The following is an 18,996-nucleotide window of genomic DNA, read 5'->3' as shown; positions in this document are numbered from 1 at the left end:
GTAAACTTATCTGGACCCTCTATTCAGTGGATATCTTTTACCTCACAGGACGCCAACGTTTGCTGGGGGCCTCTTCTCTATCTCCAAGGACTACTTCTATCTCATCGGAAGCTATGATGAACAAATGGAAATCTGGGGCGGCGAGAATATTGAAATGTCTTTCAGAGTATGAGCTGATTCACTTGGCTTTCTAGTTAGGAAACGCCTTGTGTTAGTGTCATTTATTTTTTTTGTGATTCATTCTCTATATCTTTGTATTGTGCAGTAGAACCCAACCAACCGGTTACCAAGTATGACTAACAGTGTTGGGTGTGTTGCCTCTCTGTCTGTAGGTGTGGCAGTGTGGGGGTCAGCTAGAAATCATCCCTTGCTCCATCGTGGGTCACGTGTTCCGCACCAAGAGCCCCCACACCTTCCCCAAGGGCACCCAGGTGATCGCACGCAACCAAGTGCGGCTGGCCGAGGTCTGGATGGACGACTACAAGGAAATCTTCTACCGACGCAACCAGCAAGCCGCCCAGCTGGCCAAAGACGTATGTGGTATTTCTGAGTGAAGTTGTTGTACGTTATTTAAACCCAGCTTGGCAGGTTGATATCACAAGAAATGGGACAGGAGTTCTAAACCAGTTAATCTATTCCCTAAAGTAATGCTTTAGCAGGAGCAGTTTGCTCTGGAATGTTTGCCCTCCACTATATCCCACATGGACATATGAATGTTCTCATTCTGACTGCAGACCACTTGTTATCCCCCTCGTAGGACAAGTTTGGGCAGCCACAGGCTGATGTGAATTTTTTTTTGTTGTGATATAGCGTTTTGGAAATAAAGTCTTCATAAATTCTTGTAGCTTTGTCATGTTCCCCAGAGAGACTCATTTTAGAGCACTGACCCCCTAAACAAAGATCATCTTTTGGTTAGGTATCGTCTGAACACAGTTGAATGTACAAACCCATTCCCCTGAGGGGAACATACATTTTGAGGTCCCTAGTATGTACTGTAGAACTCCCTAGTATGTACTGTAGAACTCCCTAGTATGTACTGTAGAACTCCCTAGTATGTACTGTAGAACTCCCTAGTATGTACTGTAGAACTATGTGACGTGAAATGAGTCGTATCCCTCTAAAAAAACCTTCTGCTGGGCTCCAGGCTATTAGGTGTTTAGAGTTGTTAACAGGCAGGAAGGGGAGCCCTTTGGAGGCAGCAGGATCTGTTAAATGACGGGGATTTGTCGTGCTGCTGCATCCCCAACACAAGTTCTCATCTCCACGCCATAAACAGTCCCCCTCAGGCCATGTGTAGTTACGTACCTCAGAGTGAAGCAGGCCAAGGGGCCTCTCCTGCTGCCTTCAAACACCCCCTGTGACGCTAACCGCTTCAAGGAGCACAGCTACAGTAGTTATCATCACACACTGCTGTTTACAGCATCCACGTCATTACCTCGCTCGAATGCTCTCGTTACTGAAGACCTGCCTGGAGAAGCTCTCTGTTCCTTGAAATACTCTGCGTTTATACTGGCAATCGGTAAATCAATGACTGAGCAATGTCTGCGTGCATTCTTTTGAAACGTTGATGGCGTGAATGAATTGAAATGAAGCAGAGAGAGGGGGAAAAAGTCAGTCATTTCTGGACTAGAGGGTTCATCATTTGCTATGGTATTTCAGCTCCTTTGTCTTCTGTATGTGTACCGGATAATTTTTATGCGTGTCAATTACTTGAAACAAGATCGGGCAGATTGAAACTCTGCCACACATGGTGCTGTCTTCAAGCAGTCACCCATCAACCACGGAGCTCCAGCACTAGACCGACTGTGGGGAAGTGGTAATGGAGTTTTTCCTCCCAGTCCAAAGCCTGGGCAGTGTGAGTAATGAGGAAAGTCCCCCCCCCCCTTTAATGGCTACTGCCTGGAATTGTTTCCACAGAGGGCCTTTGGAGACGTCGGGCGTCGCATGGACCTCCGGGAGCGGCTGCAGTGCAAGAGCTTCTCCTGGTATTTGAAAAATGTGTATCCAGAGGTCTTCATGCCCGATCTCAACCCACTCCACTTTGGCTCGGTAAGGCCCCCCCTCTCCCAGACTCTTTCCAGACCACAGAGAGCTTTCTGGCAATAGTGGGTTTCCACTTAGCATCTCCAGAGGGCTCTGAGGAGAGCTCCAGGGTAGGCCAGGGGAGAGAGCAGCTCCACACTACCTAAGGTTGGGAGGTGGCTGGGCTTGTTTGAACAGCTTGTGTGTCTGACTGAAATCCCTTTCCTTGTGCCTCCAGGTGAAAAATGTAGGTAAAGACTCATGTCTGGATGCAGGGGAGAACAACGAGGGAGGGAAACCGCTGATCTTGTATCCATGCCACGGCCTCGGAGGAAACCAGGTCAGAGGGAAGGGAATGAAGGGACTGGGTTCTGTCATGAAGGAAATGCTAAAGTTCTTTCTCGGTCACTTTCAAAATCAAAAGGATTACTTCTGGTGTTCTTTGTGATCCCTCAGTATTTTGAGTACTCGACCCATCATGAGATCCGGCACAACATTCAGAAGGAGCTGTGTTTGCACGGGACGGATGGAGCCGTGAAGCTGGAAGACTGCCAGTATAAAGGCCGCAACACGTTTGTAGGAGCAGAACAGAAGTGGGAGTTAAGGGAGGTGAGACCAAATACCCACATTGCTATCCTAATGGGCTCAGTCAACATTTGTACTTGAAAGCCTTTTTTTCTTTAAACTGTCAATTATTACCAAATTGTTGGAGGTTTGCCTTGTTCTCTTGCATCATCTTCACCATAGAAGTGGATGTCAGTGATTTCCTACTGAGGATGTTGGTGACTAATCTGTCTCCTCTCTGTAGAACCAGTTATTCTACATCCCAGGATGGAACCTGTGTCTGAGTGCTCGTCATGAGCACCCCTCCCTGGTGGCCTGTAACCCCTCAGACAGATACCAGCTGTGGCTCTACGTCTGACTACAGGACAGACATGGTCCTCGGCACTAGTGGACGATGTGTGCCTTGGTATCCTAGGACCATTAGAACAAGTAGCAATTGGCGTACATTTTTTATGTTTTATTATCGAAGTTGAATTTTAATTTATTTTTATACGTAGAAGAACTGCTGCTGGAAAGTTTGCGATTTTTGAGAACGTGACCTCAGGAAGGAAGCGTTCAAACTGATACTGAAGACTTGTTTGTTTTACTCCTTCCTTTTTTTTAATCATGATTTGGGTAAAGGAATAGTTTTTCTTGTCATACACGCCAACCGCTCTCTGTAGACTGACGGAGGTAGCTGGGACTGTGGAAAGACTTTGGATGGATACTGAATGAAGAGAGATTTCTTTGAAGAATACAACTTGTTTTCTTTATTTTGTGTGTACTTCGGAGGGAAATCAACATTACATTTTATTTAATTACCAAGGTTTGTTCTTTATTGCCCACACTGAATAATTTATTAATATAAATGTGAAAACCAACAACAAAATGGACTGTCAAATAATGCAATAGTGCACTTGCCTCTTGCACAAACTGAATAACTTCGATGTTGTACACCAAAGACTAATCAAGGTTTTTTTTCTTTTCTATTAAAGACATGCTCCAGAACTTTGGCAGCTAGTTAGTATTTTTTTATAAACCTTCCGCCATGGGCTGGATGCATAATCTATGAGGCGAATTACTATCTTATCTCAATTAGCCACGAAAATCCATTTACTGGAAGCGGTGCAGTGCCATTTTCCTTAAATTTTCCCCCACGTGGGCCAGCCCCCTAGCAATTCGAGTTCCAGCCAATGAGGTTCAGCCCCTCGGAGAGAAATTACGTGGTGCACATATGTGACGTATGCAATTTTCGGGGATAATTTTTGGCTCGTAAGCTCTACTTTTAGAACTACTGGATAAGAAGTATACTGGGAATCTATTTTAAAATGTTTATTATAGGTTATTCAATATCTACCACTACTGCCTATTTTTATTATGCAAACTAGTCTATCAGATGTGACAGGAAAGCACTAGACATGCATCCTCCATTACCATTACTAGAGGGTCTGGTTCCCCTCTCATCCAGCTGGTTTTCCTCACAAGCAGGAGGATAAAATATGAGGTCTCCAAAGTGGCATTTTAACCAAGGGCTTGAGTCGTGTGGTACTGTTTAATTGGGCACCTCTAATTCATAATCATCTGGCATTTGCCAGATAAATAATCTTCTTTTGCTTTTCCATATTGCTTGGCTGGGGGCGTTCAAACGTGTTTTAATCATGTATACAGTTAACCTTTTTTTTCTGAGACTTTATCAACATAGCAATTTTAAATACAATTCCAGTCACTGCTGTGGTATTTTTGAAATGACCTGTTGTGTACAATCTGGTTGATTTCAAGTTTGACTGCAATGAAATATTGTACTTTTTTTTTCTTTCTTTGAAATCTCTCTTTACAGGAACAGCTGGATTGATTGGGCCCTGCCAATTTTTATCAAAAATCTAATAAAGTAAACTAATACTTTAGATGTCAGGGTTTTAGGGAATAATTTAAGGATGACATATCTTAACATGCATAGATCTTTGGAATGTATTTTTCTATATTTGACAACACATTTTGTAAAATAATTTTCTTGAGAATTAAATGAAAGTACATGTTTTTCTATCATGTTCATGGGATTGGAAAATGTATATGTGGGCTTAAATGGGATCTGTAGAAAGGGGGAAAATGTGGGCTTAAATGGGATCTGTAGAAAGGGGGAAAATGTTAACTTGGTTTACAACATGGAATGTATGATTAGTTTTTGATTCAAGTCTCAGCTCCCAGTATCACACAAACGTCAGTGTTTCGATGCAAGGGTGTGGGCTAGTTTATGCGAATCTATGGGAGAATGCTGACTGACAATGGAATGTTAGAATTTTGTTGAATATGGCTGGGACTTAGAAACAGATGGGTCTACGGCAGTCTGTCAACAAATTAGAACCGTGTGCCTTTTTATGTTTGGATCCTTGAGGTTTACCATTTTCGTAAAAGGAACTCTGTACAATGACTGAATATGGCAGGGGTGTTGAACTTGTTCCATGGAGGGCCTAGTGTCTTTTTTTTCTCTTCAATTAAGCCCTAGATAACCAGGTGAGATCATTAGTAATTAGTGACCTTCATTCATCAATCAAGTACAAGGGTGTGAAACCCGTAGACACCAGGCCCTCCGTGGAATGAGTTTCACACCTATGCTGTATGGCATGAGTACCATTCTTCACCATTTCTTATGTTCAACGGGAGGGGGTGCTGTGCACAAAGGAATTCATCCTTGACCCATCCTCACTGGGCTGTTACTGTACCCTTTTTTTCTAAATAAAAGTTGTTCAAGCTAAACGCATTAAACGGATAAAGGAAAAACAACACATGGTTTCATTTTATTTAAAGGTCATGTTTTGTTAAAGCAAAAACGCAACAAAAAAATTGCATAACATTTTGGATTTATCTAACGTTAAAAAACCAAAACACATTGAAACATTTATACCATTCCGTACAAAAAGTATTCTGTTTCACATTATAGTAAGCGATAATGAAATCAGGCACATGGAGCTGTACAACTCACAAGCAACATTTTAGACAGAAACATGTTTTTATCCAATACAGACGGTTCAGTAAAGCACAATAAATACACATTTCAATATATCATTCATAATAAATACTGAAAATCATAAACACAGCAGAATTACTCAATTGGATGCAATGTTACTGTATCTTGCCTTCCTTTAAATGCTTTGGCACTGATACTGTATAGTCAATACAGTAGCACTGATTGGCTGACAGCTGGATACACTTTGTTTGCCAATGAGGTGAGGTAACATTTTGTGTTTCAGTCAGGTGCAGAATCACAAATCAAGTAGTGTTGGTTGAATAGAGACAAGGTGCAGACTTAGAGGACAGGGATACATGCAGGGCTGCCCACTCCTTTTATGGAGAGGGAATTTAGGGAGGGAAAGTTGGTATTTCATTGTAAAGGCTGTCCCTAACGTTTTAATACAGTTGTAGCAATACAAATCTGGAGCATTCCGTTCAATGGCCTTACAAGTAAGTTATTTCATATGAGGGGTTCAAAGTTATTTACAGATTTTCTGCAAATCATACTTTTCTCCCAATGTCTCAGGCTGATCAGTCATTCTCTAACTTGGCGCTGCTATGAATCATAGGCTTGCTTGATTGTCCGACCTTAAATGCCTGATGTGGCTCTCAAAGAGTATGACATGACTTTCATTAAAACCTTCGAAGGGTTGTTTTGCATTTCCTGTTATTATTGCGCTTCACACTTCAATCATTGTGTCACACAATAATGTTCTTATCTGTACAAACAATCTCTTCAGGTATTTACTGTCAGTTGTCATAAGAGGACGGAATGTTTGTGCAAATATATACTTGAAATCATTTCCCTGTCCAACTCAGCAATACCAATGTTGTCCCCAGTTTCGAAGAGTTACGTATTTTTTATTATGACATATTTATTGGAAATGAAGCCCCGTGAAATATGATTTACTGATCATATTATTGTCCTGTTGTTCCCATATATTTGATAGTTGTATATGGTCTTTGAGCGCTGTCAAAGTGTTACATTAGTAGTCCAAACATCTACTGTATGAATCATTTTAACTTGAATGTTTCCAATGAAGTGATGCTATTGGCATTATAATTCTGAATAAATAAATAAAAGTTGTAGTCTGTTTCAAGCTTTTCCAGACCATATAAAAGCATGGATTACAAGTGACAACACAATAACAAGGTTTGTACAGTACATTGATACAGATGTTATCAACCCAAATTGACCATGGTCAATTTCTCATAAATGCCATTGAAAGACACAAAAGAACATGCATTTATAGTCATCAAAACATAAGTATACACATACTTCAGAACCAATAAATAAACTGTGACAATATTTTTTTTGCACATTTGACACAAACATAAAGTCCCACTCACAATATATGCTTAAAACTTTACCTTTAAATTATGAGATACATTGCACAGGCTTATAGCTCTCAGTTTTTGTTGACTGATTCCATCTTGCAGTTTAGAGTACTAGAAATCAGGGGGTTCATTAGAAATCTTTCTCATCATGGAACTTGTAGATAAATAATGTCAATGTAATATATGGTCTTGCAAATGACTTGGAAAGTTTAGTTCCCATTAAAGGCCATAAAGATCTTCAACACCTGGTCAGCCTTCCCACGGGCCAAAAACTGGTTGAATCAACGTTGTTTCCACGTCATTTCAACCCAAAAATCTATGCGACGACATTGAATCAATGTCGAAAACTGATTGAATTTGCAAAAAAAGAATCAACGTAAGGGCATTGAGTCTTTTCTTTCACCCAGCTTTTAACCTAAATCCAGCGACGTGGTAACATTTGTTGTTGATTTCACATTGAATTCACGTTAGTTGACATTGAACTGTGCCCGGTGGGTCGTTCATTAAGAAAAGACACAACATGAAGTCTACAGACAGGTGAGCTAGGCCCACTAAACTGGTGCGACCTGGGGGAGATTCTCTGCTAATGCAGGGGTCTTTGTACTGTCTGCTAGAGAAGGCCCTTAAGACAAATCATTAGCACTAGACACTTCCTTTGGCTGCTCTGCTACAAAACACTTCCTGTTACTACCGTAGCCTTCCTGGGAGCTCTTACTGTTCAGGTAGTTGTTGTGTAACTCCATCTGGCTAATGCCCCCAGGCTGCTCAGGGAATGTTCCTTTAGTTTGGACCATGTTGTTTTCCAGGTCAGGTGTGCAGCAGCCCATGGCAGTGGTCGCTGCTCTGCCGTTGGTCAGGGTAAAGTGTTGATTGGTGTACTGTTCCTCAGCCTGGTGGGGGTAGTCTGTGTACTGCTCTGCCTTGTCGGCGGCCATGTTGAATGGTCCATGTGGCATGGCCCCGTTGCTAGTGCTAACTGGGTGTGGGAACGATAAGGCCTCTCCGTACGTTTCACTGGGTTGGCTGGCCATCCCGTTGGCAGAGGCAACAGCACTGGGGTTCTCCTGCTGATAACACTTGGCTTGGGAGCTGAGTAAATAAGAGTTTCCATTCATGTGCTTTTCAATGTGGTTGTCCTGTGGCACGGTGCCATCAGAGTAACACAACACAGAGGACAGGGGGACAACCTCTGTGTGGGACACAGGCGGCGTGCTCACGCCATCCTCAAAGTCCTCCGACTTCTCCTCCTCATCCTCTTCCTCAGAGTCACTGTTAGCCAAGCTCTGAGTGCTGGAGTCAGAGAGTCCGCTGCATAAACTGCTGTTGTCCTCTTCGTCCTCCTCATCCTCCTCATTCTCCTCATCGTCCTCATCCTCATCATCTAGAGGCTCTTCCATGTTGTCAGCTGTCTGGAGGTGCATGATGGCAGACTGTTGGAGTGTTGGGTCTGTCAGAGAGTACTCCAGACTATGTTGGGTCTGGACCAGCGGGTTGCCGTGGCTGTGGCCGTTGCTTTCGCCATGGTAACCATTGGCAGGGGAGGCCTGCTGCTGCTCGCGGCTCTTCTCCAGCTCTAGCTTCATGATGGTGTGCAGGAAGTGGGTCCGTACACGGATGGGGTTAAATTCCACCCGGCCGGCCGCGTTGCTACACCCCTCCTTGGTACAGCCACAGGGAAAAGACATGCGGTCCACCTGTAGATTGGACCAGATTGGGTTATATGACCATATATTCTGCAGTTTGCATGTAATAGATGAATGAATGTAATCCTTTGGCAATTTCAGATAAGCGACTGTAATTATACAATGCTTTTTCAATAATATAGTGCTTTCATCTACAGCGTCTAAAATATTTGATCACTTAATGATACATCACTGTCAGTATGTCTGGGTCAGACCACCCAGAGATTTACCTGGCATTTGATTCCTGCTACGCTGCACGCACATGTCTCTGGGTCACAGAACACTCTGCAGTCGCAGCCACAGTCTTCCCTGGACAACCGGATGGCCCGCAGCTCGTGCTTCTCCTCCACGTCAATTTTCTTCACCCCCGAGGTCCGCAGCAGAGCCCGGCGCTTCTTCGTGGTGAGGGGCTGGAGGAAGAAGTACTCGTCCACCTCCGTGTTTTCCAGATCAATGTCATCGTCAGAGATGTCCTCAGCCGTGAGCGTGTTGGCCTCCTCCGACTCCACTGTACCGTTCTTAGTCAGCTGAAAACGAACCAGAGGGGATCAAATTCACTCCGGTTTGAAGAGTAAGCAGCCAGCCGAAACAAATGACATGCTGCATCTCAAAAGAGGATACAGAGTTAGCCGTTGAAAACGCGTTCTGGATTTCTACAAGGATACGCTATGACACAACTGTGCATCTAGTACCGTCTGTATATCGTGATGCATGACATCATCTCCCCGTGTACAGTACATTTCACTAGCTCAGTAGCTTCCGTTTCTTTTAATACCTTGAGTTTAATGGAGTTGATTTTCTCCTCCTTCAGATGATCTCGGAGCATGTCTCTGTGGATCCTCTCCTGCTCCAGGGCAAACTCTCCCAGGGAGAACTGCCTGACGCCGCTGTGTCTGTTGGACATGCCCAGCGTACTGCCTCCCTGACTGGGCACACTGGTGAAACCCTGGCGCCGGCTGAAGTAGTACACCGTCACGTTCTCAAAGTGCACCCTCCTCGTCCTCGCGCGCTTCTCTCGCTTCAGTATGGAATCAGCTAGAGGACCAGATGACAACAGAAGAAGTGGATGGTGAAAGGAACGTTAAAAAGCAGTGATAGCTGGCCTACTCGTACATGAATAACAGGGGGAAGCAGGGTTATTTGTTCATACATGAATGAAAGATTAACCAGTTCCATGTGGTGGAACCACCAGTATGACAAAAAGCTAGATTTAACCATCATTACAGCATATAAGAACAAGGACACTGATTCAAGAAAATGCACCTATTTAAAGCTGCATCATGTACATAGGAAAGTGTTGTATGGTTTTGCTGTCTGTGATGCACTCTCAATGGTGTAGATGTGTAGCCATACTATGACAAGATAAACAACTTTTCTATTCTGTGCTTACTTACTATTTGCATGATTTGAATACCTATTTTTATTTGACTTTTCATGACCCTAGAACCTCAGGAGTTGTTTTGCTAGCTCTCAGACAACAAGGACATGCTTTAACTCAACCCAGTTTAGTAAAGCAGTGTTTCATCATCCCAACGCTGGCATTTGGCATGTCGATCCTACTTGTGGCTTTTTAAGGGCAGTTCTACGAGAGGGAGGGAGGGAGGGAGGGAGGGAGGGGAAAAAGGAAAGCAAAGACTGAGAGCATAAATAATCTCCCTCCCCTCCTGGCCTGGATGTAGTTGCTTTCCCAGCGGTCACTTAAGGTCAGACAAACAGGACAAATTGGGACCATCTGGTAGGTGCAGCTCTCCACCCTGTGCCATAAGGACAATGTCTTCATTAACATGGCAGTCTTGGCTTCATGATTGGAATTTTTCTTTATTGTCTTGAGAAAAGGTTTATAAGATGTTGTTTTGGGTATCCACGTGGTTTTCAAACTTGCACCCTGAAGAAGGGGCACAGTGATGCCAAAACGTTGGTGTTTTTTTACCCAATAAATTACTGGGAGGTTATACATACGGAGTGTGCGACTGTCTTTGTTTTCAAAGCTTGCAATACCTAACATAGTTGGATATTTCTCTGTATTTCTTCCTATTGCTTGTCCATTTTCGATTAGGGTTGCTACAACCATGTCTAAAAATTTACCTTTGAGAATATATAAATCAAAATCAAATCAAACTTATTTATATAGCCCTTCTTACATCCGCTGATACAGTGAGGGAAAAAAGTATTTGATCCCCAGCTGATATTGTATGTTTGCCCACTGACAAAGAAATTATCAGTCTATAATTTTAATGGTAGGTTTATTTGAACAGTGAGAGATAGAATAACAACAAAAAAATGTCAAAAAAAATGTCAAAAATGTTATAAATTGATTTGCATTTTAATGAGGGAAATAAGTATTTGACCCCCTCTCAATCAGAAAGATTTCTGGCTCCCAGGTGTCTTTTATACAGGTAACGAGCTGAGATTAGGAGCACACTCTTAAAGGGAGTGCTCCTAATCTCAGTTTGTTACCTGTATAAAAGACACCTGTCCAAAGAAGCAATCAATCAATCAGATTCCAAACTCTCCACCATGGCCAAGACCAAAGAGCTCTCCAAGGATGTCAGGGACAAGATTGTAGACCTACACAAGGCTGGAATGGGCTACAAGACCATCGCCAAGCAGCTTGGCGAGAAGGTGACAACAGTTGGTGCGATTATTCGCAAATGGAAGAAACACAAAAGAACTGTCAATCTCCCTCGGCCTGGGGCTCCATGCAAGATCTTACTTTGTGGAGTTGCAATGATCATGAGAATGGTGAGGAATCAGCCCAGAACTACACGGGAGGATCTTGTCAATAATCTCAAGGCAGCTGGGACCATAGTCACCAAGAAAACAATTGGTAACACACTACGCCGTGAAGGACTGAAATCCTGCAGCGCCTGCAAGGTCCCCCTGCTCAAGAAAGCACATGTACATGCCCATCTGAAGTTTGCCAATGAACATCTGAATGATTCAGAGGACAACTGGGTGAAAGTGTTGTGGTCAGATGAGACCAAAATGGAGCTCTTTGGCATCAACTTAACTCGCCGTGTTTGGAGGAGGAGGAATGCTGCCTATGACCCCAAGAACACCATCCCCACCATCAAACATGGAGGTGGAAACATTATGCTTTGGGGTTTTTTTTCTGCTAATGGGACAGGACAACTTCACCGCATCAAAGGAACGATGGACGGGGCCATGTACTGTCAAATATTGGGTGAGAACCTCCTTCCCTCAGCCAGGGCATTGAAAATGGGTCGTGGATGGGTATTCCAGCATGACAATGACCCAAAACACACAGCCAAGGCAACAAAGGAGTGGCTCAAGAAGAAACACATTAAGGTCCTGGAGTGGCCTAGCCAGTCTCCAGAACTTAATCCCATAGAAAATCTGTGGAGGGAGCTGAAGGTTCGAGTTGCCAAACGTCAGCCTCGAAACCTTAATGACTTGGAGAAGATCTGCAAAGAGGATTGGGACAAAATCCCTCCTGAGATGTGTGAAAACCTGGTGGCCAACTACAAGAAACGTCTGACCTCTGTGATTGCCAACAAGGGTTTTGCCACCAAGTACTAAGTCATGTTTTGCAGAGTGGTCAAATACTTATTTCCCTCATTAAAATGCAAATCATTTTATAACATTTTTGACATGCGTTTCTCTGGATTTTTTTGTTGTCTGTCTCTCACTGTTCAAATAAACCTACCATTAAAATTATAGACTGATCATTTCTTTGTCAGTGGGCAAACGTACAAAATCAGCAGGGGATCAAATACCTTTTTCCCTCACTGTATATCAAAGTGCTGTACAGAAACCCACCCTAAAACCCCAAACAGCAAGCAATGCAGGTGTAGAAGCACGGTGGCTAGGAAAAACTCCCTAGAAAGGCCAAAACCTAGGAAGAAAAATAGAGAGGAACCAGGCTATGAAGCCCTTTTCAAAGACCTCACAATTCCAAGGCTGCTTCACTAAAAGCAATCACACGAGGAGAGGCGCTGGATTATTTCTTCAACACTAACGTGACCCAAGACAGGTTTGCTCTGTATTCCCCAGGAAACAATGCTACTGTACATCTCAGAAGCAAGCCTTTTGTGGCACCTCTTTAGTGGGGAGAAGCTGGGAGAGCCATGTGTTGTGTTGCATAGTGCAAGACTAGAGCTTAGAGATGCGTCCTCCTGGTTGTCTTTATCTGCAGCAGCTGACACAGAAGGCTCAGGAGCATGGGGAAACAGTACCCTGGTCACTGGTCCACACACACATATACACATTCCCCTCGGAGGAGCACTGTCACTCACATCCATAATAAACCAGGGCAGGGTTACTGTATGCATCTGTCACCAAACACAACATAGAACTGTCACCTGAGGAACCATCCACCAATTTTTCCGTAGGTTGCCTACGAATAGCATCATATCTGCTCATAGAAAGATACAGGTAATCTAATACACAGTTCTTTTTTATCAGTGGCGCCATCAGTGGTTCCTGCCAAAGTGGCTGTAGCCTTTCCAATAAGTAGCTGTGGAACAGAGAACAGGTTCACTCGACTGAGAGCTTCTTAGAGAGCCTGACAGACACACCAATAGCTTTGCACATGGCTAGAGACGAGACAGCCCTCCCTATGGCTACTCAGCTGAGAACACAGACACTGCACTAGTTCAGCTCAGACACGGCTAGAGACCAGACAGTCCTCCCTATGGCTGCTCAGCTGAGAACACAGACACTAGTTCAGCTCAGACACGGCTAGAGACCAGACAGTCCTCCCTATGGCTGCTCAGCTGAGAACAAAGACACTAGTTCAGCTCAGACACGGCTAGAGACCAGACAGTCCTCCCTATGGCTGCTCAGCTGAGAACACAGACACTAGTTCAGCTCAGACACGGCTAGAGACCAGACAGTCCTCCCTATGGCTGCTCAGCTGAGAACACAGACACTAGTTCAGCTCAGACACGGCTAGAGACTAGACAGTCCTCCCTATGGCTGCTCAGCTGAGAACACAGACACTAGTTCAGACAACAACAAAAAACAATTTACCAGGATTTCTGTGTTAATATGGAGGAAGGAAAAATAATCTTATTTCTATACTAGAGGTACGAGGCTAAGCTGAAAATGTGGACTCAGTAAAACACTTTGTGATAAAAGCACCAAATTTGGCACAGAGGTAGACATACACTACATGATCAAAAGTATGTGCACACCTGCTAGTCAAAAATCTCATTCCAAAACCATGGGCATTAATATGGAGTTGGTTCCCCCTTTGATGCTATAACATCCTCCACTCTTCTGGGAAGGCTTTCCACTAGATGTTGGAACATTGCTGCAGGGATTTGCTTCCATTCAGCCATAAGAGCATTAGTGAGGTTGGGCACTGATGTTGGGCGATTAGGCCTGGCTCGCAGTCGGCATTCCAATACATCCCAATGGTGATCGATGGAGTTGAGGTCAGGACTTAGGTGGCATCCTATGACGGTCCCACGTTGAAAGTCACTGAGCTCTTCAGTAAGGCCATTCTACTGCCAATTTCTGTCTATGGAGATTGCATGGATATGTGCTCGATTTTATACACATGTCAGCAACGGGTGTGGCTGAAATAGCCGAATCCACTAATTTTAAGGGGTGTCCACATACTTTTGTATATATAGTGTACAGTATGAACCCTGAAAATATATAGATATGGAGCCACCCCAGATTTGGCCCCTGGGGGACGTGGCCGCCACTATAAAAAAAATCAATAGGCTCATATATTGCCCATATTGGTGGCCATCTTAGGTCCTACTGTTATGTCAGATTAGCTCAGTCACCAATTTCTCAGCCTCTGAGTATCACAGAAACACACACTTTGAATTAATAAATGACAAATGTTCATAAGAAGTGGCTATGAATGAAATGGATCAAAATCTGTTCATATCATGGTAAACATACAAAAACGTATGCTTTCAAACATCAAATTTGACTATACATGTGAGATTTTTTTTTTACATAAATGCTTATTTTTGAGAAATTAAACCATTTACTTGTATTACAAAAACCTAATAAAATCTAAAGTGTTACTGCTTGACAGAGAGTGTCTCTTTGCAATCATTACCAGTTTGGGGTCAAAATGGACCCCCCCCCTTTGCGATAAAAATATGTTGCCGCTTTCAGGGTTAAAGTGCACAGATTAATCCAGCTTTTTTTCTTTCCACTTCAACTGTGTTATCGGAATTATATTCCTACTGGCCATGGGTTGGTTTTGGCTTCAGAACTCAGAATATCAGTCATCACAAGTTATTATTGACAATATGTTTCCTAACACACTCAACATCCATTACAAAAGCAACATTATGATGGATTAGTAACATCAGAATGACACATGCTTCATTAAAAAACTAATGTCTCCTTCACTAATGTACAATATGAACAACGAATGTAGCTATTTATTCGTTCTTTCGACACTGTGTCAGTGTTGAGCATATCAATGAGTGTTTGTAGTGTTTTGAGTGTTACGTTGACTGCAGGGTGAGAGAGCAGTGTGTGTGTATGTGCATGTGTGTGTGGGAGCCAGGTGACTCACGGGTGAAGGTGCCCGAGGCCGAGGGGTTGACACTGTCGCTGCTGTCCCCGCTCTCGCTGCAGGAGACCTCGTAATCAGACTCCCGCAACGAGGAGCACGGAGAGGAGGACACCTCCTCAAACCTCCTCTTAAGTATTCCGCTCATGACTCTCCTCTCCGTCTCCGCCGCTGCACCTGCAACGTCAACAGGGAAGGAAGGTAACACATGATTTAATGCCCGGCTTAGGCCCCGCCGGTCTGGGCAGTACTCCTCAACACAGTCAATTAGCAGTGAGTCACAGAACACAACACCCCCAGCTGCTGCCCAGCTTCCCCCCCCTCCCCCCCCCCCCCCCACACACACACCTCCCTGATGGTCCCCAGGCAATTGATCACCTTGCCACAAAGGGGCTTGGATGCGTGGCAAAGGCTGCGAATTGCATGCTACGTCTACCTCTCAGTAAGTTCATTCTGCTGTCTTTGATTGAGTGACCACAGAAGAAGGACACTGGACTGAGATTGTTTCTTCTGCCCTGTTCTCGTGATGGTGTTCATAAAAACACTGCCTGACTGTTGTTCAACTCAATAAAAATGTTATCACAAAAGAACAACATGGGGTGAAAATGAAATGAGACGTTAATGCCCAAAGCAGGCTTTTAGTATCCGGCCACAGCACCATATGAAAAATTAAAAACATTATGTGACTGTACTTAATTGCTGTTGCACCTCAGAAGCACAATGAATGCATCCAGCCGGCTACTGATTAAAATTATCCACTGGCTTCAAAATGTATTAATTACATTTTAGGGGAAATTAAAAAAGCCTGACTACAGCTTGACTTATTCTGGGATATGCAGTGAATTTAAATATGCCTGTAAAAACTGAATGTGTGTGGGTGTGTGCATGTGCATGCGCACGTGAATGTGTGTGGGTGTGTGCGCATAAGATGCATGCATGTAAAATCAAATAGTGATTTGTGAAATGGTTAACGTTGCACATTCAGTGCTCTTCCTTAGAGGGGTTCCAATCTGAAGCATGACTTGTAGTATTTAGGGGGAAATTAGGAGTGACACGGTTATACCTTCTATAAAAGAAAGTGAACATTTTCCAGTGGACCAGGAGGAGCACCCAGAGGGCTGTAAAGTGCTATTGGCTGAATAAAGGAACCTGAGAGTTTAGCTAGCTGTCAGTGTCACAGAGACTGAGGAAAGACCCTGGTTGCGTCCGAAATGGCACCCTATTCCCTATATAGTAGGGATCTTGTTAAAAGTAGTGCACTAGATAGGGAATAGGGTGCCATTAGGAATAGGGAGCCATTCGGGATACAACCCCTTTCTGAGTCCCTCATCCTCCCCAATGCCACTACACAGCAGACCACTACACGAGAGGCCAGTGGAGAGCAGCCACCAGTGACAGCCATTAAACTCTGACTGATGGTGCAATTAAACCAATCAAAACAAGAGCAGGCTCATCAGTCAACTACACAGATATTAAGTGTCAAATTAGGCTACTGACTTTAAGAAGTCTTACTTTGTAACTGTCAAACATTGTTTTTCTTGAACTTGCTATACCTTCCCTCCACAAATCATGTTACATCACTTGGTCTTCAGCCATTCATTGTCTGCATCAGTAATCTAGTAGCAATTATTTTGATATGAATAATGTCATTTTAGACATCAATAAATCTATGCGTTATTACACAAACAATCGTAATTGCATTTTGTCTAATAAATGTATGTCCCTCAACATGATGACAACGTAACGTTATATGTGACAACAAGAGTCTGGCTTTTGTTTCTCTTACTACATGACTTGGGAAGTTATCTTCTAAAACCCATCCAAGACCATTATCATACAGATAGACAGCAAAGCTAGAGAAGCATGACTGGCAGGTTCTCTCTCCGACTCCTCTTTGTTTTCGACACGGAAATAAAGAAACAAGACTTAAGAAGGACAAGACATTGAGGTAATGTGTGAACGTTTGTTCACTCAAAAAACTTTGCTCAATTTGAGCTGAATGTATAAAAACTTGTTGAGTCGAATTACAAATTCATGTTTGCCTTTGGAAGGCAACACTGCTGTTGGTTCAGCTATATTCCCAAATATTGACAAAATTCACAATCATATTGCAGCTGGTTGCCTTACAATTGTACGTTGAATCAACAAACTCAGCTCGAAGTGAGCTGAATTTGAACAAGCTTGACGAGTCAAATTACAAATGTATGTTTGCTTAAATCCACTAAAAGTCATACCCATCATTATCATATTTCCCAGCATGCTCTATTGCAGGTTGATTTTCAGAATTGTTTGTTTCAATATCTGTGTTTTTTCATGTACATTGATTGGTTGATTAATATCTTATGCTACACTAACATAAATAAAATACATTTTTCTAAACTAATCCAATCTGTTAGTAGTTGGACTTTTTGCACCCGTTACTGAGATGGCTGTACCAGTTTATATGACTTAGGTCGTCTCAATAATCAACCTTCCCTACCCTAGCAGTCATACTCAATGCAGGTTGTGGGTGATTAGAAGTTCAAATTGTTAGATATCCTCACTCTGGCTGGATTCCAATAGGAATTACGCATCCCTTTGCAAGCCAGCATAATGGCACTTGCAGTCTTGATATGGCCTGTTAATGAGGAGTTTCAACTAGGCCCTCAAAGAAAGGCCTTATGATATATGTAATAATTAAAGGTAGAATAAATTCTCAGGTTAAATTGTTCATTTTTCACTCAACCTATAATTCAAAGTTGAGTGAACATGCAATTTAACTTAAGAATGTATGTTTGTTCATCTATATGCCAAAATGTTAAGCAAACTCACAATCCTATTGCAGATGGCTGCCTTAAAATTGTACATTAAATCAACTTTTACATTTGATTTTGACCATGTGTGGTAGTTACTATGACATAGGCCTGCTTGCACCTGGAGGAGATTCAACGTCGACTACAGTGCCTTTGCACTGTGCAATGTCCAATGTGAGGCATCAATGTGAGGCACCCGCTGCATGTACAGTAGGCAACTCATACTGTTGATGCCAATCATTCTTTTCCATTGTCACTTTAATGGATCACAACAAACTCTACATACTTTGATCCAAAATCAGCATTTCTATTCATGAAATATTAAATCAGTCTAGAATGGTCACTGGACCTTATCATTTAGCATCAAAGGGTGCACAGATAACGCAACTATCAAAGACTGCCTGAATGCTAAGATAATTGAAAAATGTAAAATACTTTTATCCACCTTTTGGGTCATTCGGTGTGAAACTGATACACCATAAATGTCAAGGACATTGAGGAGCTTCCTGTAACCTACGGAGCCTATTTATGTAGACTATAACCAATGGAGGTAATGTAAAAAGGTATAAGAGGGTTAATACCTCTTTTTCTACAGGTGTCCAACTGGGAACTGGGAAGTTGGACAATGCTCCATGTAATTCAGGAAAAAAATACAAAATAGTACGGACATTTGAGTTCCATTTTACAAATGGGATGGCCCATACAATGTAAGTAAGTCTATTTTGTCATTATTTTAAGTAGTTCCCCATTGCTGAAAATCATTCGTATTCTTAGCCCTCAGCGGATGCTGCACCAGTCTTTGATAGACAAAGTGGTTTCCATGGAAATGCTAATATACTAGCACAAATAGTGCTTTCACAGTGATACTCCTCCAGCCCTCTATGTCTGTGAAACATAAATGTCACCGCAGCACCACATCTGAAAACACATGAATACAATACAGGTTGAGGATAATCATTTTTGAGGAAATCCCACAAATTAAGAATATTACAAGATAAATATCCGATTACAAACTTCACACAGAATCCAAAGGCACACAAATAGAATTTTCGGTATGAACAAGGATCATGATGTCTTATTTCACACTGTAGCTATCCCAAAA

The 18,996-nt window shown here is 42.8% G+C and overlaps 2 protein-coding genes across 7 annotated transcripts in view; one reads left to right on the top strand and one right to left on the bottom strand.

Annotated features, from left to right (window-relative positions):
* The window catches only part of galnt3 (UDP-N-acetyl-alpha-D-galactosamine:polypeptide N-acetylgalactosaminyltransferase 3 (GalNAc-T3)), a 14,304-nt gene extending 8,961 nt beyond the window's left edge, over window positions 1–5,343 (top strand). For both annotated transcript variants that reach the window (XM_029703271.1, XM_029703270.1), the window contains exons 6-11: window positions 49–166; window positions 333–533; window positions 1,918–2,049; window positions 2,261–2,362; window positions 2,479–2,631; window positions 2,831–5,343. In XM_029703271.1, coding sequence (XP_029559131.1) covers window positions 49–166; window positions 333–533; window positions 1,918–2,049; window positions 2,261–2,362; window positions 2,479–2,631; window positions 2,831–2,944 — 820 coding nt within the window. In that variant the 3' untranslated portion in view covers window positions 2,945–5,343. The remainder of the gene's footprint in view (window positions 1–48; window positions 167–332; window positions 534–1,917; window positions 2,050–2,260; window positions 2,363–2,478; window positions 2,632–2,830) is intronic.
* Window positions 5,344–5,358: 15 nt separating this feature from the next.
* The window catches only part of csrnp3 (cysteine-serine-rich nuclear protein 3), an 85,925-nt gene continuing 72,287 nt past the window's right edge, over window positions 5,359–18,996 (bottom strand). For 4 of the 5 annotated variants that reach the window (XM_029703273.1, XM_029703277.1, XM_029703274.1 and 1 more), the window contains 4 exons: window positions 15,106–15,279; window positions 9,370–9,629; window positions 8,825–9,121; window positions 5,359–8,606 (listed from right to left, as the gene is read on the bottom strand). In XM_029703273.1, the coding sequence (XP_029559133.1) occupies window positions 7,536–8,606; window positions 8,825–9,121; window positions 9,370–9,629; window positions 15,106–15,250 (1,773 nt within the window). In that variant the 5' untranslated portion in view covers window positions 15,251–15,279 and the 3' untranslated portion in view covers window positions 5,359–7,535. Of the gene's footprint in view, window positions 8,607–8,824; window positions 9,122–9,369; window positions 9,630–15,105; window positions 15,280–18,904; window positions 18,993–18,996 lie in introns of those variants that run through there. The other variant, XM_029703275.1, reaches the window with a different exon arrangement.

The sequence above is a fragment of the Salmo trutta genome, chromosome 20 (assembly GCF_901001165.1).
Source record: "Salmo trutta chromosome 20, fSalTru1.1, whole genome shotgun sequence".
Taxonomy (NCBI): Eukaryota; Metazoa; Chordata; class Actinopteri; order Salmoniformes; family Salmonidae; genus Salmo; species Salmo trutta.
The sequence above is the reverse complement of the archived record's forward strand: the minus strand, read 5'-3'. Positions and strand labels throughout refer to the sequence as shown.